At 41.6% G+C, this 18,901-nt stretch overlaps 2 protein-coding genes across 2 annotated transcripts in view; one reads left to right on the top strand and one right to left on the bottom strand.

Annotated features, from left to right (window-relative positions):
* Window positions 1-4,590, top strand: part of LOC117543945 (inhibitory synaptic factor 2A) — a 34,849-nt gene extending 30,259 nt beyond the window's left edge. Inside the window, exon 4 of the mRNA XM_034212623.1 lies at window positions 3,624-4,590. Within this exon, the coding sequence (XP_034068514.1) occupies window positions 3,624-3,807 (184 nt within the window). The 3' untranslated portion in view covers window positions 3,808-4,590. The remainder of the gene's footprint in view (window positions 1-3,623) is intronic.
* dock1 (dedicator of cytokinesis 1) overlaps window positions 1-18,901 on the bottom strand; it is a 184,517-nt gene that overhangs the window by 105,156 nt on the left and 60,460 nt on the right. The window contains exons 25-27 of the mRNA XM_034212611.1: window positions 16,743-16,849; window positions 11,930-12,057; window positions 9,637-9,732 (exon numbers count right to left, since the gene is read on the bottom strand). Of these exons, the coding sequence (XP_034068502.1) occupies window positions 9,637-9,732; window positions 11,930-12,057; window positions 16,743-16,849 (331 nt within the window). The remainder of the gene's footprint in view (window positions 1-9,636; window positions 9,733-11,929; window positions 12,058-16,742; window positions 16,850-18,901) is intronic.

The raw sequence follows: 18,901 nt of genomic DNA, 5'->3' as shown, positions 1-18,901 counted from the left end.
AGAGCGTGTATGTAATTATATTGCAAATACTGATTTGAGCCCCACCACTGTATGGGTTAGCCCTACCATAGATTACCCAACAAAAATACTCTGGAGCCCCAACTGCCGACCCGTATTGCGCATGCACAGATCTAAGATCCAGTAGAAATTATAAAAAAGTAAAAGTCTGCTGCTTATTGTTCTAGGCCAAAATAGAGTCAAAGAGTATATGAGAGTGAGAGTGTGTTAATTAATATATTTGGCAGTTTGGAATAAGTCTGTAGATTTGTTTGTGTGTGTGTTTCATAGGCCTCTCACGATAATTAATTTTGTTGGATACATTTTCCCGGAAATTATTGTCGGCACCGTTGTATGACCATTTTAGACCACTGACATAGTAATATATAATAATAATTCAAGTACATCCTTTCAAACGGCTAGTCACATCCTCATGTAAATGGCAATTTTTATTTATCGAGTTCATTTTTATTTATCGTACGATAAGTCAATTTCTTATCGCGACAGGCACCCAATAAAACAGTGGAAACAAACATGTGTTTGACTTTCATTAGTGAATGAAACTGTGTGTCCTTTATAGTCTGTGTCCAATATTGTGTATTTGTATATATTGTATATATATCCTATATATATATATATGCTAAGGTCTCGCTGCTGACACGATAGCAGTCATTTTGTGCACATATGTGTAATTAAACCCATGATATCAAAATCTCACTCCAGCCAGGTGCCCAAAGTTGGCAACCCTGTTTAAGCGTGCCGAGCCGTGCGGGGCCCGTTTTTGGCTGCGTTTCCACTTGGCCTAGTACCGGCTAGCGGGTCCTAATTCACAGTTTTTCTGGCCCCATAAAATCGTGGTTCTAGGGCCAGGAACAACCGGGCTGAGTCGGGCTGAGTATGCTAAAATAGAGAGAGAATCGCTGGCAAGGGGGCTACAACTACAACAAGATGAACATATTTGACCGTGATTAATTGTAATACACGTTTCAAAATGATGCCGAAGTAACAACATACTGATACCGGTTAGTAAAAACCATGAATTAATGCTTTGACAAGTCTGCAGACAGACGGCAGGCGAAAAACCCTTTTAAAATGCGTGTTTTCTAAATGAAGCTTGGCTAAACTATTGTTATATATGCTCCGACCGTCCACACTCACAACAACGGCCTATACAGACATAAATAAACCCGCGACTGTATTCGCCATGACACAGGCAGTCTGTGGTTTGTACTTGTTTAACTTTTGTCTAGTTTCTGAACAGATGTGAAGAGCTGTGAGCTCTGAGTGCTAAGACGGCTGTGTTGTTTTTCTGGGGCGCTCATTGAAGATGACGACACGGCTCCGCCTACACTGCGTTACTATAGTAACTACCCCAGTTCATAAACTGTAATGGAAGCGCAGCATTAAAGTGAGCCGGGCCTAATAAGGCCTAACCAAACCGAGCGAGGCCGAGCGAGGCCTGCAGTGGAAACGCGCCATTAGAGGCAAACTGTGTATCTGTTTGTGTGGAAGAAACAAATCCCATAGAAATTGAGCAGCATTAAGCTACAGTTCTTCAGGAAAAAATGAAGATGGATTACTCTCCCTGCCTTTCTAAATTGAAGTCTTTTTTATAGGAGTAAGAAAAAAGGATATTGATATACTCTCTGCTTCACAACAGAATGACACCACCACACACTCATTAGACTCTGACAAACACACCGTCATTGATCACAGTCCTTTGATGCCGTGTTACTCCGGTTATTTGATCTGCAAGAGCCTGTTCATTTTTCAGCCCATGAATTACATTTAATGTGTGAGCTAGAGTTAAGACACCGTGATCTTATTATAAATGATGACGCAGAGGGCCGTGATTCACACAGGAAGTGCAGCTCCCTGGGGCAAGGCCAAAGGAAATGTTTTAAAACGGGTAGAAAGTTACTAATACTGTAGAGAACCTAGTGAAACAATTAACAGCAGGAGAGGATCAATAAAGTGATAAGATAGTGGAAAGATATTAAAAATCAAATTGTCCTCCGTCAGCTCAATTTTGGACCAGTTGAATGCCAGAACGAGTAAGTTGAAGAAGATGGGGTAAAACAATACAAGGCATGAATTACTTATTTCTTAAGTCAAGAATAGATTACATGTTGAAGATGTTACCGAGCTGAGTTGCATACCTCAGGACAAATATATCCGGCCAAGCATCAAAAAGTCATTGTTGCAATGTAATCATTGCACCTACATTTATGTGTGTTCATCTTATCAATTCCAAAAGCATCAGGGTACATATTAGAAACCGAGGTATTTTACCGTGACACTTTATTTGCAATCGTCCCACTTTCAAATTCTCATGTGTAATGCCTGGAAATGAATATTTGGCAGTGCTTTGATGCAACTGACAGAATAATGTGCACTACAGCTCACATGTAAAACTCATCATGACCAACTTCCAGTACTTTGTAATGAATATATTTTCAATGAAATGTTCTCTCGGGAATATACCTTGAGTAGCAACAGGCAATCACGCCATGTATTTCAGTCGGAGCGGGCGTCTGATGCCCAGCTCACCTTGAGTTCTGCATAATCTCTCACTATGTAAAAGGTAGTGTCTGCTGTAGCCAGACAAACTGCAGTATTCATGAAGTGGATCGTGCTGTCGTTATGCCAGTCTGTCCGACTCAGGCTAGTGGCTGGAAGAAGCTTTAGCAGATTAAAGTTCCTCTACATTTAACACAGCTGAGGCAGTAATCTGAGTTTCACTTAGCAGAACCTAGCAGTCAGATGTGTGCGGGGGTGGGATTACAATGATGGCTGGAACAGATAAATCCCCTAGCACCGTGGAATACATGTGGAGTACACAGAAAAGGGAGAGAATGTGTTTGTGTACAACTTGGCATCCATATCTTTGCTGATGTTGCAATACTGTACATTGATCACAGCAACATCAAATCAAGCCAAATCCTAAAAAGCTGAGGAAAAGATCTTCTGCTCAACACCCCCTCTCCAGTGACCAAGTACTCCTCACTGGGACAAATACTAATGGGCTTCCCTCTCGCTTTAGGAATCACGATAAGAAAGCAAATAACACAACCACCACAGCGGCGGCGGCAGCAGCCAAAGTGGGCAGCCAGATGTAATTACAAACAATCTGAATTGGGAGATTTTACAGGGAAATAAGGATAGAGTAAGCCATAACATGTAGGTCGCTTCAAAGGCTGAGCAATGCTGCGACAGATGCCTGAGCTGAGGTCAATGAGAAGAGGCCAAAATGTAGAAACTTAATATGGTTAGAGGCAGAGTGTGGCGGTCAAAACATGTCAGGATTAAAAGAAGCGTGAAGGGGACAGAAACCAGAGTGGTGTCAGTGTTAAAGGATAAAGGAAGAATATACAAAGCAAAAGCAAAAGACAAAGTATAGGTTGGTTAAAACAATCCATATTTTCTATTGCAGTGAATACAAGTGAAATATACCAATGATCACATTATACACCAAAACAAAATTATAAACCTAGTTTGCCATAACCAAATGCTGTCTCAGATTTGTATGTACAACATGTTTTGCACTAGCATTTTAATAACTTGCTGTTAATACCAGCATGATATCATGTTTGATCTGACTTTGTGTCTCTGTGTCTTTGCTGCAGTGTGGAGCTGGACTTCAAGCAGCAGGAGGACAAGCTGCAGCCGCTGATGATGAGGCTTTGCCCTTCGGCGGACGGCCACTTCCCCTCTTTGCCTTACCCCCAGGAGGCCTTCACCTCCACCCCTAAACGCAAGTCCAAAGCTGACTCCAAGAAGCACGCTCGCTGGAAACTTTGGTTCCTGTAAGAACACAGGACCGTCTCCTCCCCCACTACTGATGCACGGGATTTATGCGTCTGTCTACTCATCCATATTCGTTTGGTTTAACCATAGGCTTCAGTTTTTTTTATCAAATCTCTTTTGGTACACCTGGTGTTAATGGAGAGCTCCACCACTGGATACTGAGCCCCTTCTCGCAGAGGACAGGATGTGTACTGGGACACATGTGCGGATTCCATGGAAAATTCAAAAACGTCATGCTTACCAAAAATTGATGCAGAGTTATTTTTGAACTAATTTCTTCAAACAGGGTGTGAAATTACACCACGGACATTTTTCACAGATCAGCAAGGTGAGAAGACACATTTGACTTCCCTCTGGCTATTTGCATATATTTTTCTAGCTGACGTCCACAGGGTTCTATTCTAGAATTAGTCAGTGAGCATCACATTTCTATTCACCAGTTGGGACTGTCTTTTTTTCCCCCTGCCTCCAGGAGAGGTTGGCCCTTCAGCCGCCACGCTCTGAGGTCTACAGCAACAGCATATCGCCGTACTGCAAAGCACAATTAACACTGTTCAGGATACATTTTCTGCAGAGTAAATAAAAAGAACTATTTTGCGTAATAACTCACATGTAGATCATCTACTAAGACTTTCATCACATCAAAAGAAGAGACCTTAAGGACAAAGAAGTCAGAGATGTTTATTCAATCTCTTTGATCCACTTTCTATCCATCTCTAATATGTCTCCTTGAATCCACTGACTTTGAAGTAAAGAATGAATAAATAACAGTTATTTTCTTAAAAACATTTGCAAAGGTAGACATCAATGTACTTTTTTCTATATAAATATATATCTATATACATTCATTTTAAGGTTTAGTGGAATATATTTATTTGAGCTGGTGTGAAGGGGGCTGTGCAAAACTACAGTGCATAGAAGGAACATTTCTGATTCTGAATTCCTTTTCATACATCGAACCTAGTTCTTATAAACCTCACAGTGCATATGATCATACCTTCATGAGTATAAAACTAAAGAGTTCTGGCTCAAAATACAGACAATTCAGTTCAAAGTTCAACACCTTGTTGGTTTGTAGCACATGTGAGGGGAAACAGAAGATAGCTGTGATTGTATTGCTGCATTGTTCTGCATCAGCTACTCCGTTAGCGAGTGACACCGAGCCACAGACTGAATGTGCCACTTCTGATCACAACCAGGGCTTCTACAGTGCAGGGTGGCAGGCTTGTCACCTAGCATGCTTTTTACAACCCTCACATTTTGCAGGATATTTTCTAGCTTTTAAAGAATTTATAAAGAGATCTACAAAAAATTGTCCACAGCCCTACCCCCTTTTTTTTCCTGCTCATCACTTTCTATCGATCCGACAGCAACTCATGCCGCAACTCCAAACAGAGTTCAAAGACTATGTACAGAATATTTGTTGTATAGCATCCAATAGGGCTAATACAACTTTAATGAGAGGGAAAGCAGCCAATATCTAAACAAATAGTTTACCTTAACATCGCCTGCAGGAGCTTAAAGCCTCTCAAAGCCAAAAACACTGCCCAAAAAGACGAATGAATACAAATCTTTATCTGCCGTCACAACAACACCATGCAAACTGCTCGACGTCACTGGTTTGACCTTCACAAGCTCCGACTCGCTGCTTTCTGTTGGCTACATGTGATCACACCTCCACTCTTGTACATGCAGAGTAGGTTTCTTTCAGTAGTTATGCTGTAGCATCAAGAGAGAAGTAGATGTTTATCTGTACCTTAAAGAAGTGCAATTGATTTAATATGTGCAATACTGTGTATTTTATACTGTTTTTTTTTACAAAAGAGAAAGAAATAAAGATATTTAATATGCAAAATGTAAAAAATAAACCAGACATCTACAGAGCTCTCAAAATCTGAAGAAGAATGGGTGTCATTTGCGTACTATATTAGTGACTTTACCTCTGTAGGTTGTTACTTTAATTAAGGCAAGTACTAGTTAAAAGGTTTGACTAACAACAATCTACAACAATATACATTCACCTCTAATGGTATCAAACAGTTCGCTGCAGAAATCTCAGAGACACATATCTTGTGGGCCAATAGAACTTAAACTGTAAACAAGGAGAAACATGCTAAATGGGGTCTATTTGGATTTGAAATTGGTTGGATTTAGGAGTTCCATTGGCTTAGTTTGAAAAATGTTATGCATAACAATCACCTCTACAATCTTATGTGATGCAAAGTGAGAGAAGATCAGGCACGAGCAGAATGCAGCACAGGAATTATCAGCGCACAGCTTTGGGTGCAGCAGACGACCTGCTTCTGATCCAAAGCAACCCCTGCCTTGCTTACCTTACCGTGTGTATGGACTTTCAGGGTCACGTCCATGCGTTTGTGTGCATGCAGCTGCCTGATGAGACCTCAGACCGGCAGAGTAAATGCCCCAGAGATGCAGAGTCATCCTCACATGGATGCACGAATTTGCAGGAACCAAAGTTGCTTGGGGGCAACACTACCCCCCCTCCTCTCATCCGTAGCAGGGCGTCCCCTCAGGTGAATGTTTATGGCTCAGCAGTGAGGGTACAAACAAGACATCTCGCTTCCTTTCACCGCAGCCCCTCTGTGGTTTGAAGGTGGCGTCCCGGTAGTTTCCCCACAGCGTTGACAGTGAGCACACACCTGACATGATTTGTTGCCGGGTCAAGATACCCAAGAGGACGCTCAGTCAAAGTATCAGTATAGCAGAGGGGAGGAGAGGAGAGGTGAGTGATAACAAGTGCACGTCTGAGGCATTATGATTCAGTGCCATATCTCACTATGCTTCTTTTCTGTAAGAGCTCTGCAGCAGTCTGGCCGGTAGAAGAGAGAGACAAATAGGGAGAGAAGCAGGGAGTTGCTGGGAGGAATATTTGCACAGAAACCGATATTAGGACAGAGATAAAGAGGTAATACAGATAGGCCAGGGATCTGATGTGTATAGATGTCATTGAGATGGCTTTGTTGTAATATATTCCCTCTGAGAGTGCATGCAGCAAAGAAAGAGCTCCAGGCCCTATAGCCGGTGAGCTTCATCCTGTCAATCAATAGCGCAAGTCCTTCCCCTGCAGCTCTCCACTCCATCTCTACTGCACACTGCAGGAAAGTCTGCAGGATACCCATGAAGCACTGCTGCAAGATATCTAGCTCATTAGTCCTCAAAACTAAAGCCAAGTAAAGTTAGATAGGTGATTTAGACAACATTATGTAGTCAAGCTTGTTTTGACATCCAGATGTTTTCTGACAATGCATAACAACATGTGCAAAGATCAGTGTGGATAAGATGGACAAAACAAAACGCAAAGCTTTGTTTCATTATTCCGGCTGTAGCCTCATTCCCATGTGTAACTGGATGGCTCATCCGAAAGCTTAAATCTAGAGGAAAAGGTCATTCAAGGGCATTAAGGTAGAACTTGGTCATTTCCGCAGGGGTGGCCAAAAAACAATCCTAATGTAAATGGTTTAACACAAGGATTAATCTGCACCCGTGTGAGGGTGGACTTGAATATAAAGAAGTGGCCTGTTGAGATGTCCGACGATGCGAATGCTGAATGAGTCGCCAACAGGCGTAGCTCTGCAGGGACACCGAATGACAAAAACAGACGCCCCCAAACCGTCCCTGTGATGGCTCTCATCATCATTCTGTATCCACCACCTCCAGGAGAGGAGAGAAGAAAGAGGCGGTAGAAAGAGAAGAACATTAATGCAGAAATCTAAAAAGGTAAGCGCGATGCCACTGAGAGGAACAAGGTTGGTGGTTGGCTGCGGTGTTGTTTGAGCAGCAGTGCGCACTGCCTGCTGAGTAGGCAGCGGTGCAACAACAGTCCTCCGATTAGAAAGCTACGACGCTTCCAGAAGCACTAACTGATCTCATAGCTGTCATCACAAACTGTATTGATCGTTAGGGAGTGATTCAGGGATATGATTCAAATGAAGCCTCTGTCCCCAAGCATTATATTACGTTTGAGTGAAAGGGCAGTAGTGCCCTCAAAAAGACAAGGCTTAGATGTGACCTCTATCTCCCACTGGGTAAGAGGACACACTGATGCTAAATATTTAGCAGGTACTTAGGAATGTCAAGGCAATCGAGTGTGGCCAGCTAGTTAGGAGACAGCCTCTGACTAAAGGTAGCACATGTATACAAAGTAGATTCAATAAGGGTCACAGAAGGTCATGGGTAGAGCAGATTCATTAACCAGAGAGGAGGCTGGTCCTCGGGGAATGCCTTTTCACCTACACACCGAAATGGATGCACTTAGTGTAATACAGCAGACGGGAGGCCTGTGTGTGCCGCATTCATGAGCTTTCATAGCCTTTCTGACTAAGCAGCAGGTAAGTCCCATATCAGAAATACACTATCAAAAGAAAGAGGAAAAAGGGAAGGAGCAGAAGGTGAGCTGGTCCGGACAATATATCTACCAATACCATATTTTTAGAAAATCTGATTTTTCACATCACTGCAGAGCCTGTATCCCTGGCATAACAATGAATGGACTGGAGTGCTACAGAGGGAGAGTTAGTGGGAGGTCAAGACCCCCGCCAAGCAGCTGGCTGGGAGGCAGGGGCAGAAGGGAGACCCTCGCCCACCTCACAGCTTCATTAGCCCCACATTATGCAGTACGAGGCGATCAGTTACTCAACAGAGGGCTCCCAGCTGACGCGATTAGCTTGGTGGTGCATTGCTGAAATACCTTTAGAGGCAAGTCTGAAGGAGAGAATCCCTGCTCTGAGAAGAATGAACAAGAGGGTAGGGCAGGACACGGGGGACAAAGGACGAGAGCTGCAGAAAAGCACTGGTTCATAACACAAATGCTCATAAACACACACTGATGATTAGTGTGTAATGACTCTGGGTTCTAAATCTGCCATTGTGGTTCAGTACCTGGAAAAAAAAGAAGATTCTACACAGACGCAAACACACAAATATGATAAATAACCAGAGACAGGAGGAGAAAGGATGCTAGGCCATCCAGTAACAGTATGAATATAATGAGTCAGTATGATACAACGTTCCTATACATACTCAGAGTCCGGACAAAATGTCCATCTCATCGCTCTGCTGTATTTAAGTAAGCTGTAAAAGTGTCTTTAAGTGCCCTCAGAGGAATCTCCATCATAAAACCTAGCATAAAAGCATGTGTTTAATACCCAAGTCTCCCTTTCAAAGTCACATCTCAAGATACATGCAGCTCTAATGACTACAGGATGTAATAGAATGAGTCAGACAATACCAAAGTCGATATTCATGACTCAACTGGTACAGAAGTTGACATTTATTGGAGTCTTTGGACTTGTGAAAGTGGTTTAAGGCTTTGCATCTGAAATAAAGCAGCATATTCAAACAGTGACTGATAGCTGCATTAATTGCTACCGAGCTGTTGCTGGGAGAGTGATTGGGATAAGGATGCTAACTGCAGTGTTAGGAGGAACACGCTTTGTGTGATTTGATGACAGCACAGAGCATCAGAAAAGGTTTTGAAAAACAAACGCACACAATAATACATTTAAAAAACACTGAGCCACACAAACAACTGGCTGGAGAATGATATGAGCAGATCAAAGCCGCTCTTAGGTTGAGGTTTGTGTGAAAGCATGTTGCCAAGGTAGACTTTACCTTTAATGATAGCTTTGGAATTGAATTGAAGTTGGCAGTGGGCCCGTGGGACTGGAGTTAAGCTGCTTGTGGTACAGAAGCCTAACAATTGCACTGTGTGTGTGAATGTGTGTGTGAAACCAAGAAGAAGAAAAGAACAGATTGAGAGAGAGAGGCGGGAGTACAGCTAATGGTTACAAAATAAAAATCAAACAAACTTACGATGTGAGGTGAATCGCGGCCCATGGAAATGACTGTCCTGTTCACTGTCCTCAGCAGCTTCTCCATGACGATCTGCACATGCCACTGGGTGGGACCCTGCAAATATGATCAACACACCATTACAATTTTTGAGGAAAAGTTATGTGAAAACGTTGTATTGTTACATAGCAGTGTTTACCGTTTCAAAGTCTCCTTGTGATAGGAGGTTTTCTACTTTTTAGTTATTCATTTCCCATCAACCCACATTTTCTATTTCCATTTTTATTTATTTCATAATCCAACAATGACTATTTACACATCTGACAGACCTGATATATATATCACTGATGCAGTCAAAAGTATTTGAACTTATGGAGGGAAACACCAATTGGCCAGCTGTATGGTTGTAGAAAGTGGGACGATTTTCCCTGGACCTGCTTATTAGTGCGTGTGAGTGAGCGCAGGGCTTCTTCCAATGCCTCTACTTTTCTGTGGGGGGAATCTTCTAAGCACACCGAGCTGTGAAGCAGCAACCTAAACTTTCAATAATTTACTCAGCTCTTCCTGCGGTCGAAGAACTCGCGCACGTAGGTTTGGCACAAATGCCCACACAAACATTGACACAATTGCAGAGGAGAACAAACAATCTGAAGAGGAAATAACAGACATTGCCTACCAATGCATGTGGGACGTACATCTTTTTTGAAAACCAAAGAAGTTTCTTGATATAATACATGGTAGGCTATATAATTTTCTGAACAAATCAAATGCATGGAGAAAATTATTTTTTGTAATATGATGTAGCCTTTTACATATAGATAACTTTTTCAAAAGCGGTATAAATGGAATTGTAACTTAGACACTAAAGGGAACAGAAGTATTTTTTCATTTAGTTTTCCTTTATAAATGGACGATGCAGCCTAGAGCCGCTTTCACACCAAGTACTTTGCCGTACTTAGTTCCCAGCACTTAGTTCCCCCATGGAACTAAAGAGCAGATCGCGTTCACACCGGCATAAGTCCCTGAGGGAAGATTACGCTAATGAAGCTGCTGACATCACTTCTTCTTCTGCTTTGGGTTTACTGGCAGGCCGCAAACAACTTCACGGCGTATACTGCCACCCGAAGTCCCCGGCCGGAAGTCCCCGGAGTTGGGGACTGGCTTCCGAGTAAATCGCCAGAACGCCGACACCTCCTCATCACTCCACCGCTCCCATGTTTCTTTTTGTGTTGCCATAAGTTATTCTCTCTCCGTTGGTGCACGGGGCTAATGCTAATAATGCTAATACCAGCAAATACGATGGCAGCTTCACAACATTTTTCCGAGTTTTACGGGGCGTGGTTTGCAATTCGCCCAGTCAATCAGAAATTGGAACTTTTTTCTCCCCAGGAAAGTCCCTGCAGGGACTGAAAAGGGGGGAAAAGTTCTCATGAACTAAGTTCTCTTTTTGGTATGAACGCAAAATCCCAGGAACTATCGGAACTAAAAGGGAAAAGTACGGGGTAAAGTACTCCGGTGTAAAAGCGCCTTATGAAAGTGTGCAGTGTGATACAGGTATGAAAGAGAGAACCATGCAGGGAGAGGAAATGGCAAAGCGAGAGACAGAAGGAGGGTGAAAGTGGAAGATAATCCCAGGCACAGTGGAGTGTGGGAGGCCAGGCCGCGGTGATCAATGGTGAGGGGAGTCTGAGGGGGCCTGAGGGAGGACATCAGGAGTCTGGGCATGGAAGAGGATGAGAACACACTCGCCAAGCAGCTGAGTGTTTGATGGTGTGTACTCATGTGAGTGATGCCCAAGTGTAAGGGAAGTGGACTCCAGTAAAATAATCATATCCATCATTTCTTCACACCAAATTTTGACACATAAAAAAATATCAGAATTCTTAGCTGCTTTTCTATGGTTTATGTCATTGAAAATTGAAATTAGGACTGTTCTTTTTAACAAAAGAAGCAACTGTGCTAATTACAGTCAGCTATTTTTTGGCCACTTTATAAACTGTACAATGTAATGATTCAATGGCTAAACTATTTATACATTAACCGATAATGAAAGATCCTTGATCCTTTGATTGGTTACATAATGCTCTGGCTGGATCACCAACTCTGCAGGTTAGTAAATAAACAGTAAATGTGCTGCCTTCAGGGAATGCAGGACAATAAAATAAATGGAAAACAGCACATTGATTAGTTGCTATTCAGTCAAAACCACAGTCCAAATGTGTTTCTTTTTTATGGAGGGGCTCCTAGTTCCCCTTGTTATGCAACTATTTATCCCAGAGGTAAAGGAAAATAGAGTTAGCTGTTCCTCACTCACCACATCCTTCCTGTACAGCACCTCCAGGATGTCACTGAGCAGCTGGCAGCACGCCTTGGGCTCCTCGCGCTTCTCCAGGTGGAACTTCAGCTGGTCCGTCATCAGCGGCAGGAAGATCTCACGGCAGTCTGCAGGGACACCAGCGAATTCACACATTTACAATGCCGCTCAACACATGGAGCAGATGATGGATCACACAAGGCAGTGCAGCATATGCTCCAGACAGACTCTCCATGAAGAGGCACGCAGCTCGCTAATGGTTTCCTCCTCACCGCTCAGAGGATTACATTAAAACTGAATATAAGAGATTTTATTGATTACACTTAATGTGGCAAAATCTCCCCAAAAAAATGTGTGACATCATAAGACTCAAAACAGGATACAATCAGAACTGTACAAGTGGTTTTTTTGGATATAGAAGACTGATTAATTACTTTGTAACCAGTATTTTTTATCAGTGTGTTTTGCACTTAAGATAAGCAGCAGAAACCACAAACGTTTCTAAGTTAATGCAACACAACATCCGATCAAACCAAAAAACGTTTGCTGATGTAGACGGCAACATCAAAAAGTGAATTTCCATATTCAAAGTGAACAGAATTTGGTTGGCAATGGGACGTAGAGGACAGCCGAGATAAACCAGAGGATTCTCAAGGGAGGTAAACTGAAGGCATTCTGCCACAAAATTATCATATTTTTATTAAAGCCTCTGATTTCAATCTCAGTGCCATTTGTGTATCAGTGTGGAGGTTCAAAGCCTAGGGACAAATACTGCAGTTAGGCCCGGTTTGATAATAATATGCACAGTATCAGTTAAGTGACTATCTTTGTGGAGGGAAACTACATTGATAACCTCTCGGCAAGAAAGGAAAAGACGTTAAAAATAAAACACCTCTCACTCCGACAGCCTTTCTTCACCAATGCAGTGGCAGACAACAGGGACAACAACACACTTATATAATACACAATCCTTATCTTAAGTTGGAGAGAAACTGCTTTACCTACAGTAAGTGCCACCCAGCTATACTTTCCAACTTTAACAAGACAAACAATTGTGATGAAATAAAACAGTATATTTATTACTCATGCAAACAAACCCACATGCACGAATAGAAAGCTTTTCCAATTGTCAATACTGCTCAAGGCCAAATGATAAAGAGCAGGCTCTAACTGAATAACATAGCATGATGCTGGCCTCTTCATAAACAATTCCCAGCAGTGTAATATATGAATACATTTGTTGTGTTATATTCTCTGACCCCTTTAAAGGAGCTCCATGTTAAACTGAGAGGTATGGATTGACTTCATGAAGATAGATGAAGAAAGGAAAATCTACTGCTTTCAGCCAAACATGCACAGAAAAGCTATAACTGGAATTAAACATAACCCATAAGATAGGGCTCCACACTGAGACTATGATGAGGCGTTGTAATAAAAAAGGGGTAATGAATGCCTTATCTAGTGATTAGAAATGTTACGAATAAAAGACTCCCGGAGAATTAAAAATGATATTTTTAATGACTTAGGCATTGATTAGTGGATCGATTTAACACAATGATTCTTTTGTAGCAATCTAGTCAATCACATGTAGCTGCTGGAGTCCTATTGAATTGCTTTTAATAATCATAATTCAAAGATAATTACAAGGAAGATCGGATTTTGAGATCGGATTTTAACTTAATATGTGGTCTAAACAGATACATTGCTATTAAAGATGTTTGTATTAAATGCAACACTCCAGTGGCTGTTCGTGATGCTTATAATAGAAAGAAAACTTTTAAAATGGTGGTGGAAAGTATGAAAGGCTTGACCTGAAGGTGGCACCAAAGGGAAAGTAGTTTATCCTCTGATGAGCATGAACATTTCCTAATGTGTTTGCATAAGTGTGGTGCTATAGAAAAGGAACCTCTACATGCATCTCATCCTCTGAGGATTATTAAATAGCTCACCTTTTTTCACTGCAATCCACCAATTATATTACGCATACATTTTAAAAATGGCTCACGCTTTGGGGACTGTGCTCTGTAGATATCATGACTATCTTTTCTGTAAATATTGGGAGTTTCTTGTGTAAGAAGTTGTCAATCTCATCTGCGTGTGTTGCTTTAGAACAGGGTAGCCTTTGGTAGAACATTGTCCACTGCAAATTACATATCTTATCATAATTTCTTGAAATATCTTTTTAGGAATGTAATTGTTGGAAAGGGCGCAATCTAGTCTTGTTGGTGGAGCTAGATGCTTGCTCATAGGATTACTAAAGTTAATAGGACTTATCCCAATCCACCCAATGCATGGACAAATGCTTTGACTAACATCTGAAATACTGTAGCTACAGAAATCATAAACAGCCCCTCATGGCTGCTGGCAGTGTAGTGGAAAGGCTGACCTACAATACAGCTATAATTTACATACAGCTCTCACCAGGAAATGTGTCAAAAGGAAAGTCATGGATGTTAAGTGTTTCTCTTGTTTGGCTAAGCTAGCCCTGACTCAAAGTGACAACCATGTCTCCACTGAAATATTTTTGGTTCTGTGAAACAGAGCACCAAGCTATCCGCCTGATACAGATTGGAGCCAAAATGTGTATTTTAGTTTATCGGTGTATTTGTGCTCCGTAATCTTCTAGGGTTTAAGCACAACAACAAATGTGAGGGAGTGTAACATTGTGTGGAGTGTTTAATACCTTGTTATTTACAGGGCACTCATTCCCTTTGTGCAGCCTCCAAACTGCCATGCACACAGGTGGAAACACACACTGGTGCATAGCAGAGCATAGACCACACATTACCAACTACTTTTACCCACACACTAGCAGGGTGGGAGCGGGACAAGCAGACTGGAACTATCAAGCTAGGCCATGAGCGCTCTCTTCAAACTTCCAGCGCAAACAGATTGTAGGCGCTACAGTGATTTCCCCCTTTAACTCAGACCAGGAGAGCAGCTGACAGTATTTGTTCTCTTCCAATGAGCCCATTTACAACTGATTCACATGCAACGCCCTTCTCTATCCTATTACATCATAAACAGTGAAGGTGACAACAGTTTTGCCTGCAGAAAAGATAAATGTCCTCTTTTCTGAGTTCATTAAGTTTCCATCTGCAGGAGGGAATAGTGTGTGCATACCAATTCCATTCATCTCACAGAATTTAAATTTTAAACGAAAATATATAACCTGTGGATAAAAGATGTCGTCTTATTGACTACAGTTGTCATTTTGAAAGGGAAAAAAGCCTGTTGGGGAGTGAAGAACACTAATTTCAGACATGCTTTTACGCAGAAACTGTTAATATGTTAATCACTGTGCAGTCTACAGGAAAGAAAACACAACAGTGATCACGTTGCATGCATATTGAAGAGTGTGGAGACTGCCAAAGAAGTATCTAGGTAGATGCCTCGTGCTGGGTGTTCATTGCTCCAAGCATTCCTTCTAGTACATTTCACTTGAGGATTGGCTAGTGGAGCAACCTTTCAGTGACCACCTGGGGATCAGGGTGCACCTCACAGTGAGTCCCAGGAGCATGTGCACTTGCCACAGCTGATTAAACCACATTTAAAAACAGCATGGCAAACCCCTTATGCTCATCGCAGTGGCCATTATCTGTGATAAAAACATCTCCAAAGTGGAGCTCAGCTTGATACTGATGTGGAAAGGACAGTTTTATTGGCAATTAAGCCTTCTCCATCGCCGTTTAAATACACGCATGCCCCTAATAGACTGCTGGAGATGTTCAAAGCGCCGGTGCGTGGAGCTGTTGTTGGAATGGAGCGGCAGGGTAGCCGGTATCTACATCACAGCAACGGCTGATTCACAAGCATCGGGGAGGCTCGCCTGTCCACAATTACATCAAACAGATCAATAGCCATTACCTGAGCACCACATGCTGAGCATTGCCCTTAAATAGATAGCTACACACTAAACCACTAATCAGACAATTTCACCTTGCTTGAGTATGTATGAAAGGAGTGCATCATTAAATTGAAGGCATATTTTTTTCATGTGTTCTGTTTAATATTAGACGACACTTTTCACAAACAGGACAACTTGTAATTCCTGTACTGATGCAGAGGCAGAGAGCAGCCTTGCAAGAGTATCATTGATACTGCTTCTTGAACCGGCCCTTTAGAGGCATGTGTCATCCCTGACAGCAAAATGTGATCATTGTTACCGTTTCACTGGGTTAGGAACTCTGCATTTTAATCTACCACCACAGGACAGTATGTGTGTTGGTCTCTAAATCAGGACCTAACCTAAATGGGCCTCGGAGGACGGTCGCCCCCGGCAAAATGCTCGTCCCTCGATAGTCGTGCAGCAGGGACCTGCCTGAGGGAAGCTGCAGACTGGATTCTCATTAAATTGGTATACATTCATGCCCTTTATATCGGACATGACATGGCCAAAATGTAGAGCGGTATGGTGCTAATGTGTACTTTGAAAGTGTGAATGTGTATGATTTTGGATTGCTGTTAGGGCAAGAAAACTAAAGGGAAACCCAAACAAAAATAATAATAATATATTGTAAACTTATAGAAAAAAAGATTACAAATTCAAACAAAGGAAAGCAGGGGTTGGGACTTGAAGACTAGGTGGATGTGAATGTTGCTACAGTCAAGTCTTGGGATTGTAGCTCTAAGATTGCCTAACTCTCTCATATGGCAAAAGGGATTTCCACTACGCCTCACCAATGACCCTCATTGTGGGCTCACATGGCTAGGGGAGGCAGGTGGTGTGTGGGATTGCCTTTATTACTGCTCTGTGAGTGAAGGTTCATGCACCGAAGAACTGGGAGTACAGTTTGTGTATGTGTGCACTTACCGTGATGAGTGAAGAGATCGCTGTGGACGATGTCAATCAGACAGTCTAGCTTCTGTTTCACCAGGCGGCCCAGAGGAACCTTTAGGATGAACTCTGTGAACAGCTTGCTACGGAGACAGACGGATGACAATAAAGGCGAAAAGGTCAGAATGATCGGGCATCTTGGGCCGGCTGACTGCTTCCCATCACGAGCGATCATCCAAAACGCAATTAAAAGCCCCGCACACCCACACAGGTCCTTTCAGATATTCTGGTTGGGTTGGAGAATATGACAAATATGTAGCATGGGACAATGTAGATTTGTCAACTGACCCAGAGGAGAACCTCGGGTGAACTCTGAGAACAGCTGAGTATGAGAGATCCTGCTCTATCTCGGATTGTTTTATAGGATAGCGGTGAGTGTTGCAAATCAATCAAATAGATGCGATTGTTTTACAGTTGTATGTGATGCCTAGACCCACGCCCTCTTAGTTGATTAGTTGACTAATTTTTAGTGGTGGTCTAATGACATTTTCACAGATATGTTGATTGAATGCACTAATCAACTGGTCAACAAGTAGTCCACTCAAATTTAGAATTTCCTGGTTAGTACTACATTTCTCATGTTTTTGATACCTTATTCAACCATCTGTTGTTTTTTTCTTCAATAAATATCTCCGGACTAAATCCAGAGAACATACCATATCATAATATACTGTATTTGGCTGTTATTATATCAACTTAAACATTACTTGAGCTTGAAGGTTGTTTAATGACTGAACAAAATCTCAGCACAAGGGCATTCACAGTACTGAATGTTATCTATGGAGACCACATCTCATGGTGTTCATCGGAACAAGGAGTCTACTTGATCTTAAGGAGATTATCATTATTACATGAAGAAAATCCCCATGATAACAACTGAAACATCTCCATGACAACTGAGCAAACTTGATGTGCTGATTAAAGCCTTAGGATGTTGTTGAAGGATCTAGAAAACATCGAATAACAACTCTCGTCTTAAGATGTTAACCATACATAACTTGTATGCATATGGTCCATATGGTCTATTATTAGATTTTGTAATATAAAGACATTTGCTAAGGTCTCTGAACTCCATGTACTTACAATGGTAATATAAATAAAGTTTCCCAGCTGACGTCATGAAGGTTTTCTAGTCCTACAGTATGCAGCCTAGGGCTGCTCGATTATGGCAAAAATCATAATCTCGATTATTTGGGTGAATAATTGATATCACGATTATCAAAAACAATTATCCATTTACTTTGAAAACATCAATTTATTAGAGAAAAAAAATGTGAACAGTATGTTTTTAACAGTTGATTGCCCTGAACTTTAAGTATAATTCAACTGAAAAACCAATAAAAAAAGTAATAAAAAAAGTAATGAAAAAATAATCGTTTTATTTCGATTATGTTGTTTTCGTAATCGTTGCAAGCCATAATCGTAATTGCGATTAAAATACGATTAATTGAGCAGCCCTAATGCAGCCTTGTGTAACAATGCATACTGTTCAACTTAACATTTGTATTCCAATGTATCTTTTTCTTAAGGACAAGATACAGCATAGCTCAGCAGGATCGAACTATGAGCATTCAACAATTCAAAGCCTGAAAGATAAATCCTTGTCATTCACACACCTAAAGCTGACAGTTTTCTCCTCCATGAAGGGGCCAGATGCTTGTTATGCTGGCAAGCTGAGGCTCAAGGAGGAGAGACAAGGTTCTGGCAGGGGATAAAACACCCCGACCCTCAAGGCTTCAGTTTAGTCGCTTCCAGCTCAGCCAGGTTTACCCTCACAACGGGAACAGCTGATGCCTTTGCTCAGGCAAGAGAAAAAGCCATGTCTGTGATTTAAAAAGGTAAATGGTTCATAAGGACCAAGGCTTTTAGAATGAAAGCTGAAACCAAAAGCCCTATTATCTCACATATGTGCTACTTTGTGTTTACTGCACTCTTCCTTATAGCTCTGCATAGCAAGAGAGTGCAGAAAATCATCAGTTAATTATTGTTCCAGTCCCAACGTTTTAAGTGTTTCCTATTATACTTTAAAATGCAATTTGAAACAATTGAAATGAAACATAATCTGTATCACACGGAGAAGGATTTAATGAATTTCATTTAGAAGCCAGGTGAAAAACATTTTAACAGTCAAGAGC

The sequence above is a fragment of the Gymnodraco acuticeps genome, unplaced genomic scaffold (genome assembly GCF_902827175.1).
Source record: "Gymnodraco acuticeps unplaced genomic scaffold, fGymAcu1.1, whole genome shotgun sequence".
NCBI classification, from domain to species: Eukaryota; Metazoa; Chordata; class Actinopteri; order Perciformes; family Bathydraconidae; genus Gymnodraco; species Gymnodraco acuticeps.
The sequence above is the reverse complement of the archived record's forward strand: the minus strand, read 5'-3'. Positions and strand labels throughout refer to the sequence as shown.